This window comes from Mustela nivalis (genome assembly GCF_964662115.1).
Source record: "Mustela nivalis genome assembly, chromosome: 2".
NCBI lineage: Eukaryota > Metazoa > Chordata > Mammalia > Carnivora > Mustelidae > Mustela > Mustela nivalis.
Window position 1 is genome coordinate 148,766,819 of NC_139021.1, and position 21,806 is coordinate 148,788,624.

The 21,806-nt window shown below is 50.2% G+C and overlaps 1 protein-coding gene and 1 long non-coding RNA gene across 10 annotated transcripts in view; one reads left to right on the plus strand and one right to left on the minus strand.

Annotated features, from left to right (window-relative positions):
• Window positions 1-15,133, minus strand: part of RASSF4 (Ras association domain family member 4) — a 30,944-nt gene extending 15,811 nt beyond the window's left edge. For 2 of the 9 annotated variants that reach the window (XM_082719692.1, XM_082719688.1), the window contains exons 1-4: window positions 15,020-15,114; window positions 10,605-10,867; window positions 6,257-6,350; window positions 4,266-4,341 (exon numbers count right to left, since the gene is read on the minus strand). In XM_082719692.1, coding sequence (XP_082575818.1) covers window positions 4,266-4,341; window positions 6,257-6,318 — 138 coding nt within the window. In that variant the 5' untranslated portion in view covers window positions 6,319-6,350; window positions 10,605-10,867; window positions 15,020-15,114. Of the gene's footprint in view, window positions 1-4,265; window positions 4,342-6,256; window positions 6,354-6,842; window positions 6,981-10,604; window positions 10,868-15,019 lie in introns of all 9 variants that reach the window. The other 7 variants (XM_082719690.1, XM_082719685.1, XM_082719689.1 and 4 more) reach the window with 5 other exon arrangements.
• Window positions 15,134-15,311: 178 nt separating this feature from the next.
• LOC309856501 lies at window positions 15,312-19,570 on the plus strand. The gene is made up of 2 exons (XR_014307231.1): window positions 15,312-15,675; window positions 19,208-19,570. It is a non-coding gene; the product is annotated as an uncharacterized lncRNA (long non-coding RNA).
• The last annotated feature ends 2,236 nt before the right edge of the window (window positions 19,571-21,806 follow it).

Below are 21,806 nucleotides of genomic sequence, written 5' to 3' on the forward strand. Positions count from 1 at the left end.
CCAAGGTCTGGGCCAGGCCTAGGTCTTCCAACCCCAGTGCCTGGAGGCACCTGGCAAGGAAGGAGATGAAGGTGAGGAATAAGGGAAAGGGAGGGGGGTCTTCCTCAGACAGGCAGGTCAGGAGGCATCAGAGAACTGAAAAGCATCAGGCCTGAGGACCCATTATCCTGTTCCCTTGGGCAGAGCTGGCTGACCCTGATCTGGGCAGAAGGGGCAGAGGGGAGAGGAGGAGAACAGAATTTTGGCCGCAGCCCAGCTCACAGCCCGCTTCAGTTTGCTCCATCTCCTTGCTCTGAGGAGTATCAAACTATTTTCTTCTTCCTTTCCTTCTTTTATTTTTAAAATTGCTTTGCACTTTTATGCGTGTTTTGTGGGAAGGCAGAATGTAAACCAGACATTTAAAAGTTTCACAAGACAGTCTGCTTATCTGTAAAATGGGGACACCGCCCCTGCCTTCATAGGCTGCAAGTGTTGTGGAATGGGGCGTGTGTCCTCAGAGATAGCATGGAAACCCCACAGAGGAATGCCTGCGTCCACCACAAGCCACTGTGTGTCTAGTCTGCTCAGACCTGCCTATCCCTGACCTTTGCTGGCAAATAAGTGCAGGGGCAGCCTTTAGCCAGAACACACTTAGAAGGCGTTGGGGTGAGGGGGCTGACCTGGGAGAGGGTGCCGGCCTGTGACCATGTAGGCTGGGCTCACCTCACTGTGGCCCCTTCTGCAAAGCTGTGTGAAACCAGGTCAGAAGGAAGTAAGATGAGGTTGGCCAGTTGACCCCAAGCTCAAAACCCACATGGCTGCATTTGGGAGGTCAGACAGGGCTCTGGGCTCCTCTGCTCATATCCCCTGATGTGAAAGAAGCTAATGGCACCTTCATGAAGGGGCAAAACAAAAATAATTGAATAAAGGGCGGTGGGGAGGGAGGGACTTTTGGCATTATTCCAAGCTTTGCACGGGACAGAACAGCCTAGCAGAAAGTCCCTGTGATGGGAGCCCTATAAAGCAGTCTCCTGCTCACTGGCCCCTGGAGTTGGGAAGGGACACAGTGTCCTGACCAGGGGGCAGTCTGGGAAGCACTTGGGAGCTCTAAAGGGAGCACGTCCATTGCCCGTGGAGTACTCACCTGGATGCCAGTGGTCTGCCAACTGCCCATCATCCCTGCCTTCAGGCGTTAAAAGAAGGCGGATCGTTATAAGAGGGAAGGGGATCCTGACTTTCTCCACCCTGGGAGCGGCAGAGACCCTGAGTGAGTAAAAGGATGCTCCTTTTCTCACTCAGCTCAGGAGCCTGGGAGAGAGGAGGACTGGGTGTGATGTATGCTCTCAGCCACCAGGGGGAGCACGAGAGGCCGGCTCCCCTAGTCCACTGTGTGCAGGTGCCCAACAGGAGGGTCCTATTTTTCATCGCAGTGATATATTTAAGCACTGGTATTTCTGGGTGGTCCATTTTTCTCTCGAGCAATCAAACAGCCTGGTTAAAATGCTTTGATATCTTCAAAAGGCACAAATTGCTCCAAGTTGCTCCTGCTCTCCTTTGTAATATAAGCAAAAGTATCCCAAAGGCAAAATTTATGATAGAGGAGGCTAGTGCCTGGGCCTCCACGGACAGAGGAAGCTAGGACCGGGAATCCCTTGCCCTTTGGAAGCTGGGGGAGAATTCTCAGGGATCCGCTGGCCCCAGGGCGTTGCCCCTGCTCCCTGACACACTTCTATGGATCCCTGACACACTTCTTTGGATCCTGGAAGAGACTGTGGAAGAAGAGGTGTCCCCAAACTGGAACAGCGAGGCCACCATCTTTCAGGGGGAGGCCTAGTGACAGCAGGGAGCGGGGTCTTCTCTGGAACCCCACATGGCTCTGTGAGGGCCCAGCTGGTGCCCAGCCCCTCCGCAGCTGGGAGGCACTTTCGCTTGGTGACTGAAGGTAACAAACCCCTTCCTGCATCTCTGAGGCCTGCCAAAGCTTAATGCTGGCAGTGGGGTCGCTGTCTTACAAACTTCAGTGCTCAGGCCTTGGAGCTCTGCGGGCATCTTATGGCAGGGTTACCTTGTGGGGTAGACTTCCAACTCTGAAAGCCTCAGTCTCTTTGTCTGGGAAATGGCCATTCCCAGGTCACACGGCTCTTGTATTACAATAAATAACTGAGGGACAAAGTGCCTGGTCCCTGTCTGCCCTCAGGGCCTGCAGTGCCTGAGGAGAGGCCGGCCCAGGTGCCTGAGCTGTGAGTCCCTGAGGCCTAAGAGGTCCTGGGTCTGCATCTGAGAAATCGCAGAGGCCTGAACACAGGGTGGAGGTGGGTCAAGGAGGCACTTGGTGTCCAGGAATCAGTCATGCATTTCGGCATCAGAACTCTGGACTGCCAGGCCTAGGCTGCCTTTGCGCTGGCCCCCACCCCCACCAAGATGCATACTCCCTCAGACTGCTGCCCCTTGGCTGTTAAGGCTACGGAAGGTTCCTGAAAGGTACTTTCTGGCTCTAGGGTGATTAAGTCAGATCCTCATACCTTCTTTAGGTTAGGAGTGGGAAAATCCCCATCTGTAGGGTATTAACTTCTTACCACAGGGGGCTGTCGAGAACACCCCTTCCTCTTTTTGGGGTCTCTCACTTTTCCACATGGACTCCCCCATCACACACAAACACAGGCATAGCTTTGGGGCTTCCCACTCCTCCTCCCTACATGACTGTTCCTACAGAAGGGATTGTCTCAGGGAATCCCAAGGGCCAGGGTCAAGCTCTTAGAGTAGCTGTTCTCAAACTTGGCCTTCATCCCAATCCTCTGGAGGACTTGCTAAAACACAGATGGGAACAGGAAGAGTTTTTGATTCAGCAGGCCTGGGGGCAGGAGGGCGTTCCCAGGTGACTTTGAGGCTGCTGGTGCACTGACCACAGGTTAAGAGCTGCCAAGTCTTAGATTAATCACTGGACTAAGGCCCAGGGCTGAGGAACAGGGCACAGCTAGAAGACCCCATTGCATGCACGTCCCCAGCACCACTGCTGGGTTAGGTCTAGTTCTCACATAGCCTAGATCAAAACTGCCCAGTGCACTAGAGCTCAGGACCCATCTCAGCTTGCCTGGGCCTGTGCGTTTATCACCCAACACCTATGCCGGGGTGGTGCACTGTGCCCGGCCCGGTGACGCAAAACCAGCAAGGCACTTAGGAAAATGAAGAAACAGCAAAACCAGAGATGGCAGGACGGTGGCATCAGAGCCTGGCCAGCAACAGTGAAGAGCAGGGCTGTGAGGCAGGCTGGTGAGACAGGTGTCAGAGAGCAGCTCTGCCCAAAGAAGGGGGGTTGGGCGGGGAACAAGGCCCTGTGCAGGCTGAGCAGGCCTTGGGGAGGTGGAGGGTGAGGTGTGTGCTGCTCCAGATCATCCCCACAGCCCCGTGCTGCCTGGACCACAAACCAGCAGCTTCCCTCCCACCCAGGCTCTCGAGCCGCGCACGTGACAATAGCCTGGCCCAGGCTGTACTGTGCCCGCCGAGTGTTTTGTTTAACCCACATGGTGTTTCGAGGTTTAGGAAATTCCACATGAAATTCTGGATATCTAACTTCTTTGGAAAAAAATTAGAAAGAGCCTGGCTGTCTGGAGCCCACGTCCCTGCAAAGCAGCGTCTGCAGCTGGGACGTGCTCTCCTGCACCCTCCACTCCCCCAGCCTGTGCTGCCTCTCCCATTCCCACCTGCCTGACCCCGTGAGCATCCTCTGGGGAGCTCTCCTCCATTTCAGGCCTTTCCTCTGATGGTTATTCAGAGAATGCTTTCACTTCTCCATTGCCCTGTGGCCTTGGGCAAACAAGAGCCCCACATTGAGTTCCTTATTTGTCACGTGGGATGGGCCGAGAAGGGACTGGGCTGTGCAGTCTCAAAGATTTCAAACTCCAATGTCCCAGCAGTTCACTCAGGCAAAAGTCCTGGGTGGAAGAGGAAGGCCCCCAGGCAATTATTCCCAACTGCTCTGAACACTTGCTAGGTGTGTGTGGGGTTGGAGGGGGCGGCGTGCTCTGACCCTCAGCACCCCTTACAGGACTTCCAAGGAGACACCCTGGCTGCTGGTAACCTAGTCTCCAACTCAGCAGATGGGCGACCTCACAGTTCATTATCCAAACTGGGGTACCTCTGAGAGCGAAGCGAATGGTCTTAATGATGGCCCTGGAGTAACAGGTATAAACCAGGACAGTCTTCAGCAAACTGGAACAGATGCTCTAGAACGTTAGCATCTGCTTCTAGATGGTGGCCTATGAATAAAGAAGAGAAACAGGCCTTACCTCTCGGTGTCTCAGCTGAAAGCTTCTGCCCTCATGGTAGCAGTTGTAAGTTTTTAGCAAGCTTAAGAGCTCCGACCTGAAAAGGTAAAGACACACTTAATAACCTTGGGGTGTGGCAGGGCTTTGGACAGTAATAACAGACGTCTTGCCAGCCACACACAATCAGTTTAGAGAATAGACTCCACCATCAGACACATGCCTTTCAGTCTTCCAGAGCTTTCACTTGTCAACCCCTGTGGAAGTTGTAGGGGTGGGAGGAGGGCGAAGAGAAATTCACAGATGGCCCACATAATTGTGCAAATTGTGTGTACACACTTTCACCATCACAGATCAGTGTTCCTGACAATCTCCCTATACTTTGAGTCACTTCCTCAATAAATTCTCTTAGATTGGGTTATTAGCATTTTAAAGCCTCTTGCTCTTTCTCCCCATATTACTTCCTGTAAGGGCCTTGTGCAGCCTGTGCCGGCACCATAAGGGGTGTCTGCCTCTTCCTCGCCCTGCCTTTCTGGAGGTACGATCAAGAGATGAGGCTGACAGCTGTGAGAAAAGATGCTGAAGGTCTGAGGGAGGCCACTCTGCCCAAAACGCCGTCTCCCCAGAATAAAGGGAGGCCGTGGCAGAGAAAACACCATTCCTGCACCCCAGCGGCACTCTGCAGGGGTGTGCGGTCCTATACCTAAGAAATGTGAGCCACACATGCAATTTTAAATCTTCTAGTCGTCACATTGCAAAGGCAGACAAAACAGGGGAGATTAGTTTTCATAATGAGTCTTCTTTAATGGCACAAGATATCTAAAATATATCTAAAAGATATCTAAAATATTGCCCACGTAGAATCAATATAAAAATTATTACTGAGATCTGGCTCATTATTTTATTCTGTAATGAGTGTTTGCTAGCTTTCTTTTATATTCACTATTCCTCTCCTGCTGTAAGTCAAGTGCTTGGTGGCCACCACGGCTCATGGTGGGTAAGTCCCGCTCTAGAAGGTCTTCAGGCAGTGCCTTGGCTGACATGGGGGTCCCCAGGGTGTGGATGAGCAGCACCTGCCATTGGTGCTCTGGGGTGCTGCCCAATGTGGGGGTGATGGCAACTGACAAGGGAAGTGAGGCACTTGTGATTCAATGAATGAGACGCCCTTAACACAGCAAGATTAATGTTGCACGTACGCTGTGCCTGTAACTGTGTAAATGCCGGACATAAACTTGTTAGGACACATATCCATGAAATTCATCATGTTGTGGTTATGATTATGACTTTTCCCAAAGTTATATTTAATATTATTCTCACGATAAAATTTAAACAAGGAAAATGTTGGTGTGGGCAGCACAGTGCAGGGCAGGCCGTCTGTTTTCTCAGGTCTCTAAGAGGAGGACCCAGGAAGGAGGTCAGTGAAAGCTAGGAGCCTGGCTTGTCTTCAACATGGCAGACAGGAGCTGCCCAAATTTAGACAAGATTTGGACCTCAGTACTCAAAAAGCAAGATAACATAAAAATATATACTTTTCTTTAGGTCAGAAGTAAATTTGAAAAACTATCCTAAATCTTATTTTTTTTTATGTTAAGACAGATGGTAAATAGAATTAAAAATAAGCAGAGCTAAAAATCAATAACAGTACACTTTTTTTCAGTAAAAACTCTAAACCTATTTAGAGTCATTTTTTTCTCTTTTCCCCCTGAACTGTTTAACACAATAAGAATGTTAGCATTGCTCTAGCTTTTGAATCAATTAAATGCCATCTGTGCAGAATCATGGCAGACATTGCCACGCTTTCCTGCCTTTGTGGGCCTGAGCAGGCAGGGGTCAAACCCATACCCTAAAGAGATCCTTGATCTCCAAGGAGACAGGCTTTGAAAAGAAGTGCCCCCATCACTGTCCCTGGGGCAGGCACATTGTCATATCTGTGAAATTGCCCAGAATCCCTCCACCCAAAGTCTGTCTATGGCAGGAAGTGGCCACAAGAAGATCCCCTGTATGCAAAGGCTTACTTCAGGATGGACTTGCTGTCACTGATGGGGACGTGAGAACTGGGTGGGCAGTCTTCCTTCATCTTCCCCTCTTGTCTGCAGTCTTGAGAGTTACCTGCTGGGAAGAGGAAGAAGGACAGACAGGTGAGCATGGAGAAGCGCTGGCCAGTGCAGTGTCCAGAACCCTGGTGTGTCGGCCTGTGGCTTCAGCCTCACCTCCCAACCAACCTGCCTGCACCCTTCCTCCCTCCACTCCTTGGCACCGCACGGCCACAGCTGAAGGATCAGGCTTAGAGGACTTAATGGGGCCCCACACCCACCTGGGGCAGCCAAGCTCCCCTGGTGGGTAGGGGGCAAGGTCAGAGCTGCTGAGCTAGCTGGCACCCAGTACCAGCCCCCCTCCCAGAATCTCTCCACAGTCCCTAGGGATCTGGATCAATCTCGTCATTGTTTCAGACCACAAGCTCTCGTCCCTCAGCCGGGACACCCTGAAGGGTGGTTTCTGCCTCCATTGCTCCTCCAAACCCCCAAAGCACCCTGGGCCTTTCTTCTCCATTCCCACCGCCACCAGGCTGGCGGCCCCTCCCTGCCTTTAGAGTCAGCACACCTGGGTTAGCTCTCCTAGTGATGGGTTAGCCGGTACTGTGGTCATCACATCCAGGAGGCTGTGTTGAGCCTTTTCTATGAATTATCTTATTTACTCCTTCCAACAACAGTACAAGGTAAGTACTATCCCATTCCCATTCTAAGGATGAGAAGACAGAGACAGAAGTTGAGTACTTTGCTCGAGATTCCTAGCGAATCAGTGGCAAAGTCACTATTTGAACACAAGCATTTAGATCCTAGATTTTGGTCTCTTAAGCCCTTCTCTGTGTTAATCTCACACAGTGACTTAAACCCTCCAGCCTTCTTTTCCTCATCTATGCAATGGGGTGATCTCTGCCTGTAGGATTGCTAGTTGATTCACATATGAAACCGTGTCTTCACAGCCTAGGAAGCTTTGTGGAGCATCTCAAACCCTCCTGGCAAAATCCACTAGTACTTTCTCTAGCTTGTTGCCATCTTCTTCTGCACAGATTTCAACTTTTCTCCCTCTCCAACTTATTCTGGCCAAGAACTCTCTTCTCAAGGCATGCTGTGTGTTGGGCAGTGAGCCACAGCTTCTCTCTCTCTCTCTCTCTCTCTCTCTGTCTCCCCCCAACCTTGGCCCTGTCTCTCACTTCCTCTCAAGTTTCTACTAGGACTCTGAGGGGTTAAGTCACACGGGGAAATGGCCCAGACAAGCTACACAGCTTTTCCTTCGCATCACAGAGTGGCTCCTTCACAAAACCCCAACGTCGGTTCACACAAACCTCAGTCAGGTCATTCCTACCTCTGTGTGTGTGCAAATGTTCCTGGGGGATCAAGGTCAGGTTCGACTGCTGTTGTATTCATGTCCTCACAGCGCTCCCTCCCCTTGGTCCCTGACTCTGACCAGCTGAACACCTTTGATACCACAACAAAGCCTGCCTTCGATGATGGCATCAGGCCTGAATGACCATTTGATTCAGGAAACAAGGAAACATGGAGAAGAGGGATGAGCTGAGGGAGATGGGCTTCTCAGTGACCTCAGAATCTTCCTATAAATACTTTCGCTCTGCCTGGGTGTAGAGTGAGGCAAACTATGACCTAGAGAGAGGTGAGGCCTCTAGCTGCGGGCGAGGCCCTTCCTCCATGGTGCACAGAGTTAGGCACCTCGGGGGGCCTGGCTTGGGGCCTCACTGTCAGGCAACAGGATTTCAAAATCTGATTTCAGTTCCTCAGTTCCTGAGTCTGCAGTGGAAAAAGTGATCTGCCAGGCTCCCTCTCTGGGTAGTTCCTCAAACACTTCCATGCAGAGCTGGGTTCAGCCCAAGAAAAGTATCTGGGCTTCTCACTCAATGCTGCTTCTGCGGGCCCATGGCATGATTGTCTCGCTCCTCTTGGGGAGGGCCCAGAAGTAACCACGGTGGTATTTTCTCTTGCCTCGTCTGCAGCTAGCCTCTCTCCCACTCCTCCTCACTTCTTGCTCGGAGCTCTAAGCCTCCCTGAGCTGCTCTCGTTTTCCTCATGGGCTTTCCGCTTTCTCCTCCTTCTGGGTCTCCATGGTGCCTGCTCTGGGCTCCTGGCTGTGCTGGGCCTTCAGGGCCTGACCTGTGTGTGAGGGAGCTGAGAGGAAGCGGGGGGAGTACGGTGAGGGGAGGTTAAAGCTGCAGGCCTCCACACCAGGGATAGTACTTTTCTGGCACACCTCCTGTTTCTAGACCCAAACCAGAGCCTGGCACACAGCAGGAGGTCCATGGATGGCTGTTAAATTATTGGATGAAATTGAGAAGCCTCACGGGGTCCTCCAAAGTCAACTTTCCCAGAGTTGGGCATATCCAGCTGGAATAAAACATGCAAATGTCTCCAGGGGTCAGGGCAGTGATTCAGCGGAGACACTGGTCAGTGGGGTCCCTGGGGGAATTGAGGGACACATTCTTTGGAGGGTCAGCTCTTCTGGTGTGTCATGATAAGGCAGAGATCTGGATTTGCATGTGCTATATTTCACTGCTTAAAGGTGGACACTGTGGCCAAGACACTGACCTCCCCTGGAATGACCCATGCTAGCTCACACTCCTCTGCCACCTGTGGAGCCTGTGACTAACACCTCACATGTCACACATAAGAATAGTTGTGGGTTGCCCTCAGGCTAAGGCATTTGAGCCATGTGTGACTCTGTTCTCTGTCATGGTGACCCAGAAAGTCACATGTCCCAGTTGGTGTAGCTTCCAGATGGTCAGCCTGGGTCCCAGAACACCTCTGTGGCCCAGAGTCCTCTGGTGACCCACTGTGGCTGTGGACTGGGAAGGAGAAATAATGCTCTGCTGAGAAAAGCTGCTGGGGTCTCAACGATTTGTCAGTGAGGCATAATCCAGACTATCCTGACGGATGCAGGGAATTATTCCATTCCATTAAAAGATACATAGTTAAAAATAAAATGTAGCCAGACAAAACATTCTTGCAAGACAGATAGATGCCCTCGGTGGGGCTCCAGTGTGTCACTTCGGATTCACCACAAGACCTAGTTTACAAAACTTTGTTCTCCATCAGCATGTGGGGAATATGCCAATTTTGCTCTATTTAGTAGGAATGCTTACATGTGGAACCTCTATAAGTCACTCAGTGATTAGTTATTAATATGCTTCCTAAAGAGCTCTGGGCCAGAAGCTGCTAAAGACCCTCATGGTTTCAGTTGCCTGCCTTTTCCTCTCTGTGCTGTCACCTTCCTATCTGCACAATGGGAATACTGATCTTCAAATTTCTCGACTGTAGAACTCTTTGTTCAAATGGAATATTTATGCAAATCAGATTAAAAGGGGCTGCTTGGGTCCACAGTGAGGTGGGTGGTAGGGAGCACCGTCTAGGGCTTTGCTTAGGAGTCTGGATAATATTGTTTACAAAGCACAGTACTAAGTAACCCACGAGACCTTCCCTGGGCTGACCCTCCAGAGAGCTTCACTGTCCAGATCCTGCCCTTTAGAAGGACATGAGCAATATGCTGAGTGGCTCCAGGTGGAGCTGGGTGGCATAAGCTGGGGGAAGGAGTCAGGAGACAAGCGAAGGGCAGTCTGGGATTACATACGGATGATCAAGTGAAAGGAGAGAGGGAAGGTGACCCATAGGGTCCCTGTGCATTTGTGCTTCCTTTACCAGACTGAACAGCTGACAATTCTCATTCATTCTGATAATCTCTGTCGTAGACTTCTAAAGTGAGGTGTACGTGTAACTCCGAGGTACCCTAGGGACAACTGCTGAGTGAGAGAGCTGCAAGGCAGGGAGAGAGAGGGGGAGGGAGAGCGAGCAAGTGCGTACCCCCCAGGAAGAAAGCAACAGAGATCCCTCTGTGTTCAGAAACGTGCTCCTGAAGCTGCCCCTTAAACATTCACTCTCCTTGTGCCCTGGACGGGACCTTGGAGAATCTCTAATGGATGCTTTTCAAACTTTAATAAAACACACAATCTTCTGTGTAAAGGCAGAAGCCCAATGCACAGACAGATTAAAGCAAGGCTACTCTGCTTGAAGCTGGAGTGGGGGAGAGGACGGGCTGGAGACAGCCTGCCACCACCCAGGGGCAGTCCAAAAACCAGAGTGACAGATGCAGCTGGGCAGGCCAAGCCCTGAGGCTCTGGGAGTCCAGCCCTCTTTGTCCAGGCCTGCTCCCCTCCCCCCACGCCTGGGGCACTCAGCTCAGGCCTCCATGTTTCTCTCCAGGCTGGAGGAGGCTCTGTTAGCAACCAGAGGACTCAGACTGTAGCGAGGGCTCCTCGTCCCTGGAGAAAGGGCCCCAGGGTGTGCCAGCCCCGGTTACCTGTCACCAGTGAACAGGCAGGGAACTGTTTCTGCTTTCCACTTCAGCGGCTGCTCTGCCAGCCGTGCAGGGGGGCTGCTGGGGACGGCCGGCACCACAGCCTGCCCTGGCTATTGTCCCTGGCCTCTGACTGGGGACAAAGGACACTGAAGCCTTTACAACTGAGAGGCTTGGCCCGTCTTGCCCTAGTTTGCGGTCACGGAGCCGGTTATCGCAGAAGAAGGCGGCTTTGTGGCTCTTCGGGTCACCTCGGCAGCCCAATCCTGCAAAGGAGAAAAAGGCTAAGGGAGTGGGGTTTTCATGAAGCCAAACTGAGTGCATCTGAATGCCTTTTCTTTCGGGATTCTGGGCTGCCTACTTTTTTCTCTTACAATGCCCTCTCTTTTCATAAAAGGATGGCAAAAATAGATGGTCATTGTCCTCACTTGGCAAAATGGCAAGTGCATCAATATCCAAATTTAAATGTTCTGGGGATTTCTGTGAGATCTGGTAACCTCCAATACTTGACAAAATTATGATGCTTATTTTATTTAGGCATGATTAAAATTGAATGTGTAAATAGAGTGACGTGGGAAGTGAAAGAAAGGAGGACAGAGCTGTTGGGCCCAGCTGGGAGCCTGGGGCCCAGGCTGCCTTGACTGGAAGGAGGCAGGAGACTGAGAGAGAGAAGGCAGGTGCAGGACACTGCCTCGAATTCCTGAGACTCCTAAATTCCCTGCTCTGTAGCCCAGGACTATAACCTCCAAAGGCCAGCCTGGGGCGGGGGGAGGAGGGGGCAGCAGGAGGTACTGAAAATAAGGAGTCTTAAAGGCACCCCCCACCCCCTCCTCCAGCACCTGTCAGCCAGCAAATGGCAAGAGCCTTAGCCAGGGAGAAAGCTTCAGGGCCTGCTGTCGGTACCAGCTGCCTCTGAGAGGGGGCCTGGCTGGACACAGGCTGCCCCCAGCAGCACATGTTTGCCGAGAAAGCCAGTTGTTGGGACGCAGGTGGCAGGCAGCGACTCAGCAGCTGCTGGCCCTGCCCCTCCACAGGGCTATCCTTAACCCCCTCTCCAGTTCCACAGGCCAGACCCTCCCTCTGCCACCATCTGCCCTGGGGTCCATCACGCCCCTCCCCTCCCACAGCACTGCACCTGGGGGGGGGGGGGGGGACAGGACACACACTACAATGACACTGGGCACAGTCCAGATGGAGGTGACGGTGGTTGAGGGAGAGCAGCCTCCTCCACCACTGCTTTCTCCTGGGCTGACTCAGGGACCCCCAACTCACCTTTGTTCCCTCCTCCCCACCTCCAGGGTCCTAGGCCCCCACCCGCAGGTCTCCTGGAGCCCATCCTGACACCCAGGCCTCCCGGACACTGGTGCCCCTCCCTCGGAGGAGCTTGAGCCTCCGCACCCTCACTGGCTGGTCTCCCTCGCATCTTCAGCATCTTCCACACAGTTCCAGCTCCTCTGCAGAGCCTCACCCAGGCCCTCTGGCAGGTTTTCTGGTTTCTGCTCTGGCTTTCAAGGCGTGGCAACCTGAGGCAGCAAACACATCTCCCATCCTCCTGCTCCCTCTCTCCTACAGACTCCGGGCCAGAGGGGCCCTTCCTGCCAAAATCAGGCTCACCTCTAGCCTGTGGAAGACGGGATCTACGGGATCTACAAAAACAGGAATCCTCTCAGCCACGCTTTTTGGGACAGACGGGTGCTCTGTAGGACCAAGATCCTGAGGGCCTGGGGCCAGAAGTGGGGGCAGTCTGGGGGGAAAGCCCTCCAGGCCCTCAGTGCCCACAGCTGCAGGGCTGCACCGGGTCGCCTCCAGGTCTGTGGGCCAAGTGCAGTTGCTGGAGGTGCTTTCCTGTGAGACACTGTGTGGCTCAGAATCTTCTGGAATCAGAATCTCAGAATCTTCTTTTGGAATCTCTTAAAAGCGGAACGCACACTCCGCAGGGAAATGTACACATGTGCCTGAGTGTGTAAGTATGCACCCACCAAATTTGCCTACCACTGCAGGGCCTCAGGCTCCTCTTCATGTGCCTTTGGGTCCTTAGATGCCAGGTTAAGAACTTTTGCTGAAATGTGTCACAGTGAGAGAGAGGAGACCAAGGCTCCTCCCAGAGAGAAGTCTGGGTGTGGGTTTTGCCGCAGCATCTCCCTGGCGTGTGACTCCAACACGTTGTGCTGTCCCTTGGGCCTCAGTTTAGCCAGGATTATATGAGGAGCTGGTCCAGAATGTCTTCAGAGCCCTTCCCTGTTCTGCAGCTACGGGGCTACCTGAGCACCCGGCTCCCACCCCCTAGAGTCAGGCAGGGCAAGCGGAAGGGTTTCTGAGTCTCTCCCTCAACAGTGCATCCTGGGAAAGGAGGTCAGGCAGCCAGAAAAGAAAACTGAGCAAACTGTAAGTTCCCCTTTAATAAGAGAAGAAGCTCTGGGAAGTGCAGCCACTTCCTATTTGACCTTAATTTACTTTAAAACAATTCCAAAATATTTCCTTCAATGTACTCTGTGACCAGATAACCACCCCGCCTTTACAGGGATCTGGGTTTAAAGCTCGGCTCTGTGATTCGTCAGCTGTGTGACCTTAGGCAAAGTCTCACACTCTCTCTCTCTGGACCTCAGATTCCTCAGTTAAATCACAGGCTGCTGCAAGATGCGTCTCACATGGAACTCACCCTCTATAAACTGACGGTCCGTGACAGGTCGCAGTGGGAGTCAGAAGAGATAGCAGGTTTTGGAAAGGGGGATGTGGGACTCAAAGAGGAGGGCAGTCCTCCCAGCTCTAGTGGCTGGGAGCAAGGACATCTGGCTGAGTCTGCGTTCAGAACCAAGCCCCAGGTCCCCAAGGGCCCAGTCCAGAGTGCCTTCTGGTAGACCTCCGAGTCAGGGTCTCCCTGTGAGGCTTTGCGTTGGCAGGATCTGAAATGCGACATGCTGAGTTCTGCTCATGTTCTTGGTTTTCTAGCATTGTCCAACTGACCTTGACCCAGGGGACCCTGGACCTTCACTCTGTTCTTCACTCTAAAAGTCAATTGCTAATAGATTGCTATTCCCTAAAAGTCTTGAACCACCAGTGCCACACACAGAGAGAATTAGGACGAGAGCTACTGAAAATACACTTCAACACTGACAAAGTGCTGAAACATACTCCGTAACAACTTCCAGCCAGAAATTTTTTGACCTAAGTATAATGTGTTCCACCCGTTACCCCTTCCCTTTTCTCCTCCCTCTTCCTCTCCTCTTGTCCCCCACCCCCACCCCAACCTTCCTCCCTCTAGCACCTCCCACCCTGGTGGCAGCGGTTCAGGAATTACACTGGGGAACAGGAGGAACAGGAGGCCAGCAGACCTGCATTCACCTGTTAGTTCTACCAATTTATTGCAATTTTTTTTTTTTTTTTCCTAATCATGGCTACTGACAAGAAAGCTTGATTGCCTCTTGAGCAGTTTAAAACTACGGAGAAGCTAGCAAAGGTTTCTTCTGCCAGTCCAAGTATGTGGTTTTGGAGTCTAACGTGCTTGGGTTCAAATTCCAGAATCCCAGCCCCATTTGCTGCAACTTTATTTAATTTGTTTATGAAGTGAGGTTACCAAAGATCTCCTTCCAGTGTTTTAAGAAAGCACTGGCCAGCACTGGCCTTGCACTGATGGTGGAGTGAGACACAGCCCTCCCTCCCTCAGGGCTGTGTCACATTATAAAAACTCGGAACCATCTCTCCAGAATCGAAGACTCAGGAGCATGGGGGGGGGGGGGGGGGATGAGGGTGGTGGGCAGGGTGCTCTCTGAAATCAGTGGGTGAAATGAATGAGACCCGGCACAACAAAGTCTGAGTTCAAATCCTCAATCCACCACTGACTCATCTGGGTGAAGCTGGAAAATTCTATAACTCTGTAAGCCTCGGTTTTCTCGTCTGAAAATGGGGATAATGAAAATAATCATGGCTATGAGAAGTTAGGTGCCATACTGTGCTAACGCCCTTTGCACAGGTCTGGGAATCAAGCAAATCCTTTATAAATAGCGTGGTCAGGCAAACCCCTCCTTCTGCTATTATCTCGGCGCCGGTTTTCCATCTGTGAAATCTGAGAGTTGTGCCAGAGCCTCTGAGCCTTTCCCCCAACTAAGATCAATGCCTAAGATGAGAGACAAGGTGAGCGAAGGTGTAGCCTGCGGGCCGCTCTCACCTATCATGCCCAGGTTTGAGACCCTGAAGTGCCTTCTCCCTGGAGAAGGTGACTGGCACAGTGCCCACTCTCAGCAATGGGCCTGAGGCCCGGGCTGCGCCAGGCTGGCAGGGGGAGGGAACTCTGCACGCGGCAGCCAAGGGTCACCGGTGCCCAAGCTCCAGAGTCCAAGGCTGGGGGCGAGTGCGGGCTCGGGGAGAGGGAAGACGGTGCTCCCTGGATGCCCCCAAACTCCTGCCTGTGCATCACTCACCCTCCGCTCATCGCGCAGTCCAGAAGCCGCTGCCCGCGCTGTGCCCTCTCTGGCAACCGAGCTCTGTAGGCAGCGCCTAAAGCCCGAGGTCCCCGGGGCTAGGCGCGTAGAGCCGGCCCCTCCCCGCCCCTCCCCGCCCCTCCCCGCCCCTCGCCCGGCTCTGGCCAATGGCCCGCCCCATCTGCCCCCTCTCTGTCCCGCCCCTCTCCGCCTCCTCCCCGCCCCTCATGTCTCGCAAGCCAATGACATTGCCCCGTCCGTCTCGCCCCGCCCCCCGCACACAGGGAAGGGTGGGCTCCGGGCGGTGCCCGAGGGGCGGCGGGGAAGGTTTAGGGAGTTAGACGGGAGAGACCACGAGGGCACCCGGAGACGCTTGGAGGAGGCAGCCCAGACGCTGCCGGGAGGGTTCGGGTGTGGGTGGAGTCCGGGACTCTTGGGTTTCCAACAAAGGCCGCTGCGTGGGCGCCGAAATTACTAGTGTACCCTGGGGAGGACGTTATCAGTTAAAGCCAGAGCATTGTTATCTCTTTTGCTCAGGGGGCACCTGAGTAGGGTCCTGCTGTTTGACTGGCGTGGTCTCTCTCAGCTACACCGCCTTTAAGAAACCGAATCCGATGGTCACCTCCAGTCACCGCCAGCTGAATGAGGATTTGCAGGCACCGAAGCAGAGGGGACGGAAGCCCACAGGCCTTTGGGGGAGCTCGGACAGTTCAGTGTTTCTGGGGTCTAGGGGTGGCGGCGGTGGGGAACGGGCTGATGGAAACATTTGCAGTTTCTGCTTATTATCACCGTCCCTAGTCCTGACCTCTGGACCTCTTTGCCTCTACTCTCAACACAAATCATTTTAGTGTCATTCGATCTGTGTGGTTCTTAATCTTTGTAGAAACAGATGGCCATTTTAGAACCTGATACATACCTTCTAGCAAACCGCAGGTAAAATCAGTCTGGGATTTGAGTTTATGGGCCCCTGGATCCCTCTTGAGAGGGGCTGTGCTAATCATTATTGTCAGGGCTGTGGGATTTGCGACCCAGAAATTGGGCTCTGCTGTCTATTTCCTGTATGACCTTGCCATGTTGCAATTGTTCTGGGCCTCAATTTCTCCACCCGCAAAAGTGAGGGGACTAAAGATGACCAGAGATTCTTCAACTTTGCCTTTCATGAATCTGTGGAGAATGACCCATCCTTGGCCAGCTCAGGGCTTCTCTGTGGTCAGGGACCCTCCCAAGTCCTGCACAGCCCAAAGGTCTGGTCATCAAAGCTGAGACCAATAACTGGTGTTTCTGAAAGTTTCTAGAAAACAGTAAACAAAATTCAACAGAGCCCTTAACCTCTGAGTATTCATTTTCTGCCCAATAGGTAAATAAACATAGCGCCAGGGTAACATATAATTTCCCTGGGGCTTTCCAGCACTCAAGAATGAATCATTCTCTCTTATCTAGTTGATACTACATCTGGGGCCCAAATAGGCTGGAGGGATGATTGTATTTGAGGAAGCGACCTGATGTGTCTTGCACTCCCACTGTGTGTCATGAACCCACACAATCCCCTCAACATCCCTGGGGAATGGGTATTTCCTGGATTTTATAGGGAACACAAGTGTCCATCACCAGGTCCTTAGTTCCTCCTGAAGGGATCACTTTTCCTTCAGTTTTCAATGTAACTATATTCGGTCTCCAGCTCATTTATGGTGGGTGTTATGGATATTGTTAGTTGCCAATCCATTATCCATTTTCTTCTTTGGAAAAAAGAGAGGAAGGAAGGAAAGGAACAGAAAAGGAAAAAAAAAAATTGGGGATGGCTGGGCAGCTCAGACTGTTAAGTGTCTGCCTTTGGCTCAGCTCCTGATTCCAGGATCCTGGGATCCAGCCATGCCTCAGGCTCCCTGCTCAGTGCGGGGTCTGCTCCTCTCCCTTGTACGTTCTCTGTTTCACTTTCTCTTTAAGAAATCTTTAAGATTTCCTAAATGAAATCTTTAAAAAAATAAAAGGAAAGAAGTTGAGGGGCGGGGGCAGCTGGTGACTTTGGGTCATGACCACTTGCATTTTTTACATGACACTTGCAACAACCCAACTGTGGGTCATGAAATTAAGTTAGTAGATGATGTGACTTGTATTTTTAAAAAAATGGAAGAGAAAATATCAGTTTACAGCACACAAAGTAAATATAAGTTGTGTCTTATGAAACTTCTGTTTGTATTATTTATGTTTCAGTTACATGGATTAGGCTGATAATGAAATATGTTTCTCACTGTGGGCTATGGTAAAAAACGTTTGAAATCCACTGTCTAAGTCAATCTTGACAATCCTTTCCATGGCTTTCCCAGCTTCCTTTAAAGCTTGTGGGGCCATATGACCCACTTCTGGATGAAGAAACAGGGGAAAATGTGCTGGGGGTGGCAGTGTAGTCAACTTCCCTGGTAGAAGGAACAGATATCCCTTTCACATGCTTTCTGTCTCAAATGTGGATACCATGTGTAATTTCTGGAGCACTGGCAGCTGTTTTGAGATCATGATAAAACATGTCCATATGCTAAGGCTAGTGGACCAAAAAGATAAAAAGAGTCTGGACTATTGCACCATGCCTGAACTGTCTACTCTAGACTTGTCATGGAAAAACAATAAACCCCTATTTGTTTAAGCCAGAGACTTATGTTTTCAATAAAGGTCCAGATAGTAAATCTTTTGGCCTAGTGGGCTAAATGGTCTGTGTTGCAACTACTTAGCTCTGCTATTGTAGTTTGAAAGCATCCGTAGACCACATGTAAATGAAGGGACGTGGCTATGGCTCTAATAAAGCTATTTACAAAAACAGGTGGTGGGTCACACATGACCTAAGCTATAGTTTGTTAACTCTTTTCCTAGATGACCTTGTCTATATTCTCTGACCTCATCTCCTCTTATTTGCCCTCCTCTCTGCTCTGGTAATGATCTTTTTCCTACATAAGACTACTCCCACCACATGGCCTTTGTATTTCCTGTTGCCTTCCTGGTAGGCTCTTCCCCGATATATCCATAAAACATATTCCTTTGCCTTCTTCTGATCTTTATTCACAAATCACCTTCTCTTCAAGATCTTTCCTGGTCCCCTAACTAAAATGCTCCTCACTGGCTTGTGCATACTACTGTCTGGCAAGCTGTATGTTTTTCTAAGAAATTAAAAATTAGAAATTAGAAAGAATTAGAAAGCTCCTTTAGGAAGGAGACTCATTAAGACTCTTTCTGTTCCCTTCAATATTGACTCTGTCTGGAATGGGTAGTGTTTAATCAATATCTGGTATATGATTTCTCCCTTCCCCTTTCTGCCAGATTCAGGTAAGCAAACAGACTCAGGGAAGCTCAATCATCCATCCAAGGGGACACAGTGAATAAAGTAGAATCTGGTTTTGTACCCTGAGGGCCCCAGGGGGTCATGTGTGTGCTGCCAAGGAATGACAGTAGAACAACACCTACCTCTGTTGGAAGATCTGGCCTCAGGGGAGCTGAGGCCACAGAGAAGTTTCTGCAAGACTTTTTGCCTTAGCACATGACCCTCATAGAGGGGACTTGTGGGAGTCCATTAAGGAATGGGGCATCATCCTGTTCATCTTGAGTGATTTCACTTTTTATAACCTTCTTGCACTAGAAAGTCTTTAGAAAAGTCATTATTTTTTAAAAAATTTTAGTAGATTTTATTTATTTATTTGACAGAGAGAGATCACAAGTAGGCAGAGAGGCAGGCAGAGGGAGAGGGGGAAACAGCCTCCCCGTTGAGCAGAGAGCCCGATGTGGGCCTCGATCCTAGGACCCTGAGATCATGACCTGAGTTGAAGGCAGAGGTTTAACTTACTGAGCCACCCAGGCACCCAGGAAAGTCATTATTTTTAAAACAGTATAGACTTGGGGCACCTGGGTGGCTCAGTGGGTTAAAGCCTCTGCCTTAGGCTCAGGTCATGATCCCAGGGTCCTGGGATCAAGCCTGGCATTGGGCTCTCTGCTCAGTGGGGAACCTGCTTCCTCCTCCTCTCTCTCTCTCTGCCTGCCTCTCTGCCTTCTTGTGATCTCTCTCTCAGTCAAATAAATAAATAAAATCTTAAAAAAAAAATAAAGTACAGACTTGTAAGATTCATAAAAGGCCAAATGGAAAAACTCATGATCCAACATTTTTGGTAAAGAAGAAACCACAAGAATGAATTTGTGTTTGATTTGCAGGGGGCTACGCTTAAAGGAGCCCACACGTGATAGAACACATGAGAAGTCCTGCACCAGATAAGGCTGCTCCTGGGACCAGGTGTGGGCTCAGCTCTTGCTCACTGCTTCTTAGCACCACTGCAGTGTTCCAAGAAGGCTGAGAAAGCACCTTCTTTCCTCTGGTTCTTCGACAGGCAAGTCGTGAAAACGCCTAGGTATAATCACATGTTTTTGAGATGCAACTTAGATTTCTCTGAGTCTTGAAATATAGGTTTTCGTGATTTAACATAAATGCTATTAATAATGAGGATCATTTTCCAGACCATTCTCTAAAACTGAATTTTTTCATTTTCGTGAATTAAAATTTCTGGTTAACTCCCTGGATTGCTTGTATGATTTTTTTTTTCTCTTTACTGTCTCTGACATAAGATTCAGAACAAGTGATTTTTAAAGCATTTGTCGAAGTCTTCATGATTTCAAATGTATATGCTTTAGAAAACAATCGGATGATTGCACTTGACTGAGGTCTGTAAGATTCAGTTTAAACCAAGCATCTTTTCTTTGCCTTTAATGGGCTCTGTTTTATTAAACCCACCAGCAGGAAGAGGCCACTTACAGAATGCTTCTTGCACCACTGGCTTTGATGGAATCCTTGGGTAGTGAGGTCATCCCACTGCATGATCTTAACATAGAGAAGGATTTCCCATCGGTTTCCAGATGATTTCTCAAATAATCTGCATACCATCTATCTTTCTTCCCTATGTGAAATGGTTTTCATGAACTTTGTTAGCACAGAAATAATAACTTCAGGTTAATATATGGAACTCTACAACCCATGCTAAAAGCATGCTGAAATGAGAGTTTACTTGCCAAATGAACATAAATTTGCATAATGTATGCCACATAACTGACTTCTTGTTAAACAGACACATACACACACACGTATGCACACGCACACATGCACTTCCCATATGACATATTATTTGTCCTTTATGGTTATATTTTGGAAAAACTTTTATCTCATGTCGCAGAACTCTTCTTAAGTGCCTAGGCACAGGGTTTCCTAGGAGGGGGAGAGCTTACCTTTAAAAGGTGAGATAACTAAAAATCGCTCCTGAAACTTACTTTTGAGGAAAAATATTTGCTTAGCTCAAGCCTTTTCTCCTTGCTCTTGAGAAAAGGATGTTGCTGTCCCCAAGCCTGCTCTAAAGACATGTGAGGACAAGGACGGCATGAACATCTCTAGGCACAGAGCATAAAGAGGTCTGGTTTGTAATGAGTCAAAGGTCTTTCCCTTAACCTTCTCTTCCCTGGTTTCCTGACATTGGAGACACACACACACACACACACACACACATATGATTTTGGTTCACCCAACAATACAATACAAACCAGGCTAAAGAAAGGACATCCTTTCCTTTCCTTAGTCTTCTCCTGCCGTCCCAAGCCTCCCACAGGTCTATGTCACCTCCCCATCCACCCACACATTACGCACCCTGCCACCTTCTACTTGGGCTCTGCTCCTGAAGGACACTGACAATGTGGGGCTGCCAGAAGCTCAGTGATGATGAGTGGACATCGTAATGGCCATGAGCTGCGAGCATCTCAGAAAGAAGATGAAGATACCTATGGCCATGCAAGACATCTGGGTAAATTACATTTTCAATGTAACTATAATTTCAATAATAGAAAATGACTTTATACTCTTTAATACTTTTTAAATTTAAAAAAATTTTTTTTTAGATTTTATTTATTTATTTTACAGAGATCATAAGTAGTCAGAGAGGCAGGCAGAGAGAGAGAGAGGAGGAAGCAGGCTCCCTGCTGAGCAGAGAGCGTGATGCGGGGCTCGATCCCAGGACCCTGAGATCGTGACCTGAGCCAAAGGCAGAGGCTTAACCACTGAGCCACCCAGGTGCCCCATGCTCTTCAATATTTTGATTCATTTAACAAATGGCAAGACTCTTGGCTGGGCATGACCTGAATCAGTACAAGGGCAGGAGGGTTTACGGAAGGACAGTTTCTCAGAGTATAATGTCTTAAGTAAGGATTTCCCTCCACAAAGAGTCTGGTGTTGCTGGGAGGCCCAGAATGCCTGTGAATAGCCAGATACTGACTAAGATCCAAGGCAGCAAAATAGTAAACGATTAGGACCTTCCCTCAAGCCAGGATATTAAACAGCCAAAGGAAGTGGAGACTTTCTACATGGAAAAGAAAGGAACCTTGAGAGAGAGAGAGCACAGAGCGTTGGCACAAACAAGGGCCATTTGTCCAGTTCCTAAGCTTTGTATTTCAAAGCAGATAATCCTCAGGGCACTCTGGGGAGACTTGCCAGCCCGAGACTGTGGCTGTTGCTGTGTTCTGGAAGGAAGGACAGCCGCTCTACCTCTTCTTCTGAGCATGTAGTTTCTAAGGAATGTGAAACATTCTCAACGGCGAAGTGGCGCCTGGCCAGACTTGACCCGTTAACCTTGTGTTTAAAAAGATGTTTCTTCTGGGTTGACCTCATATCTGAACCCGCCCTCAGAGCCACCTCTGTTTAGTTCTTGGTGTGCCAGGGGCCAGTTTTCCCAAGTTTCCTCCCCAGCCTTTGTAACTGTGAACTTGAGACTTGTGTGTC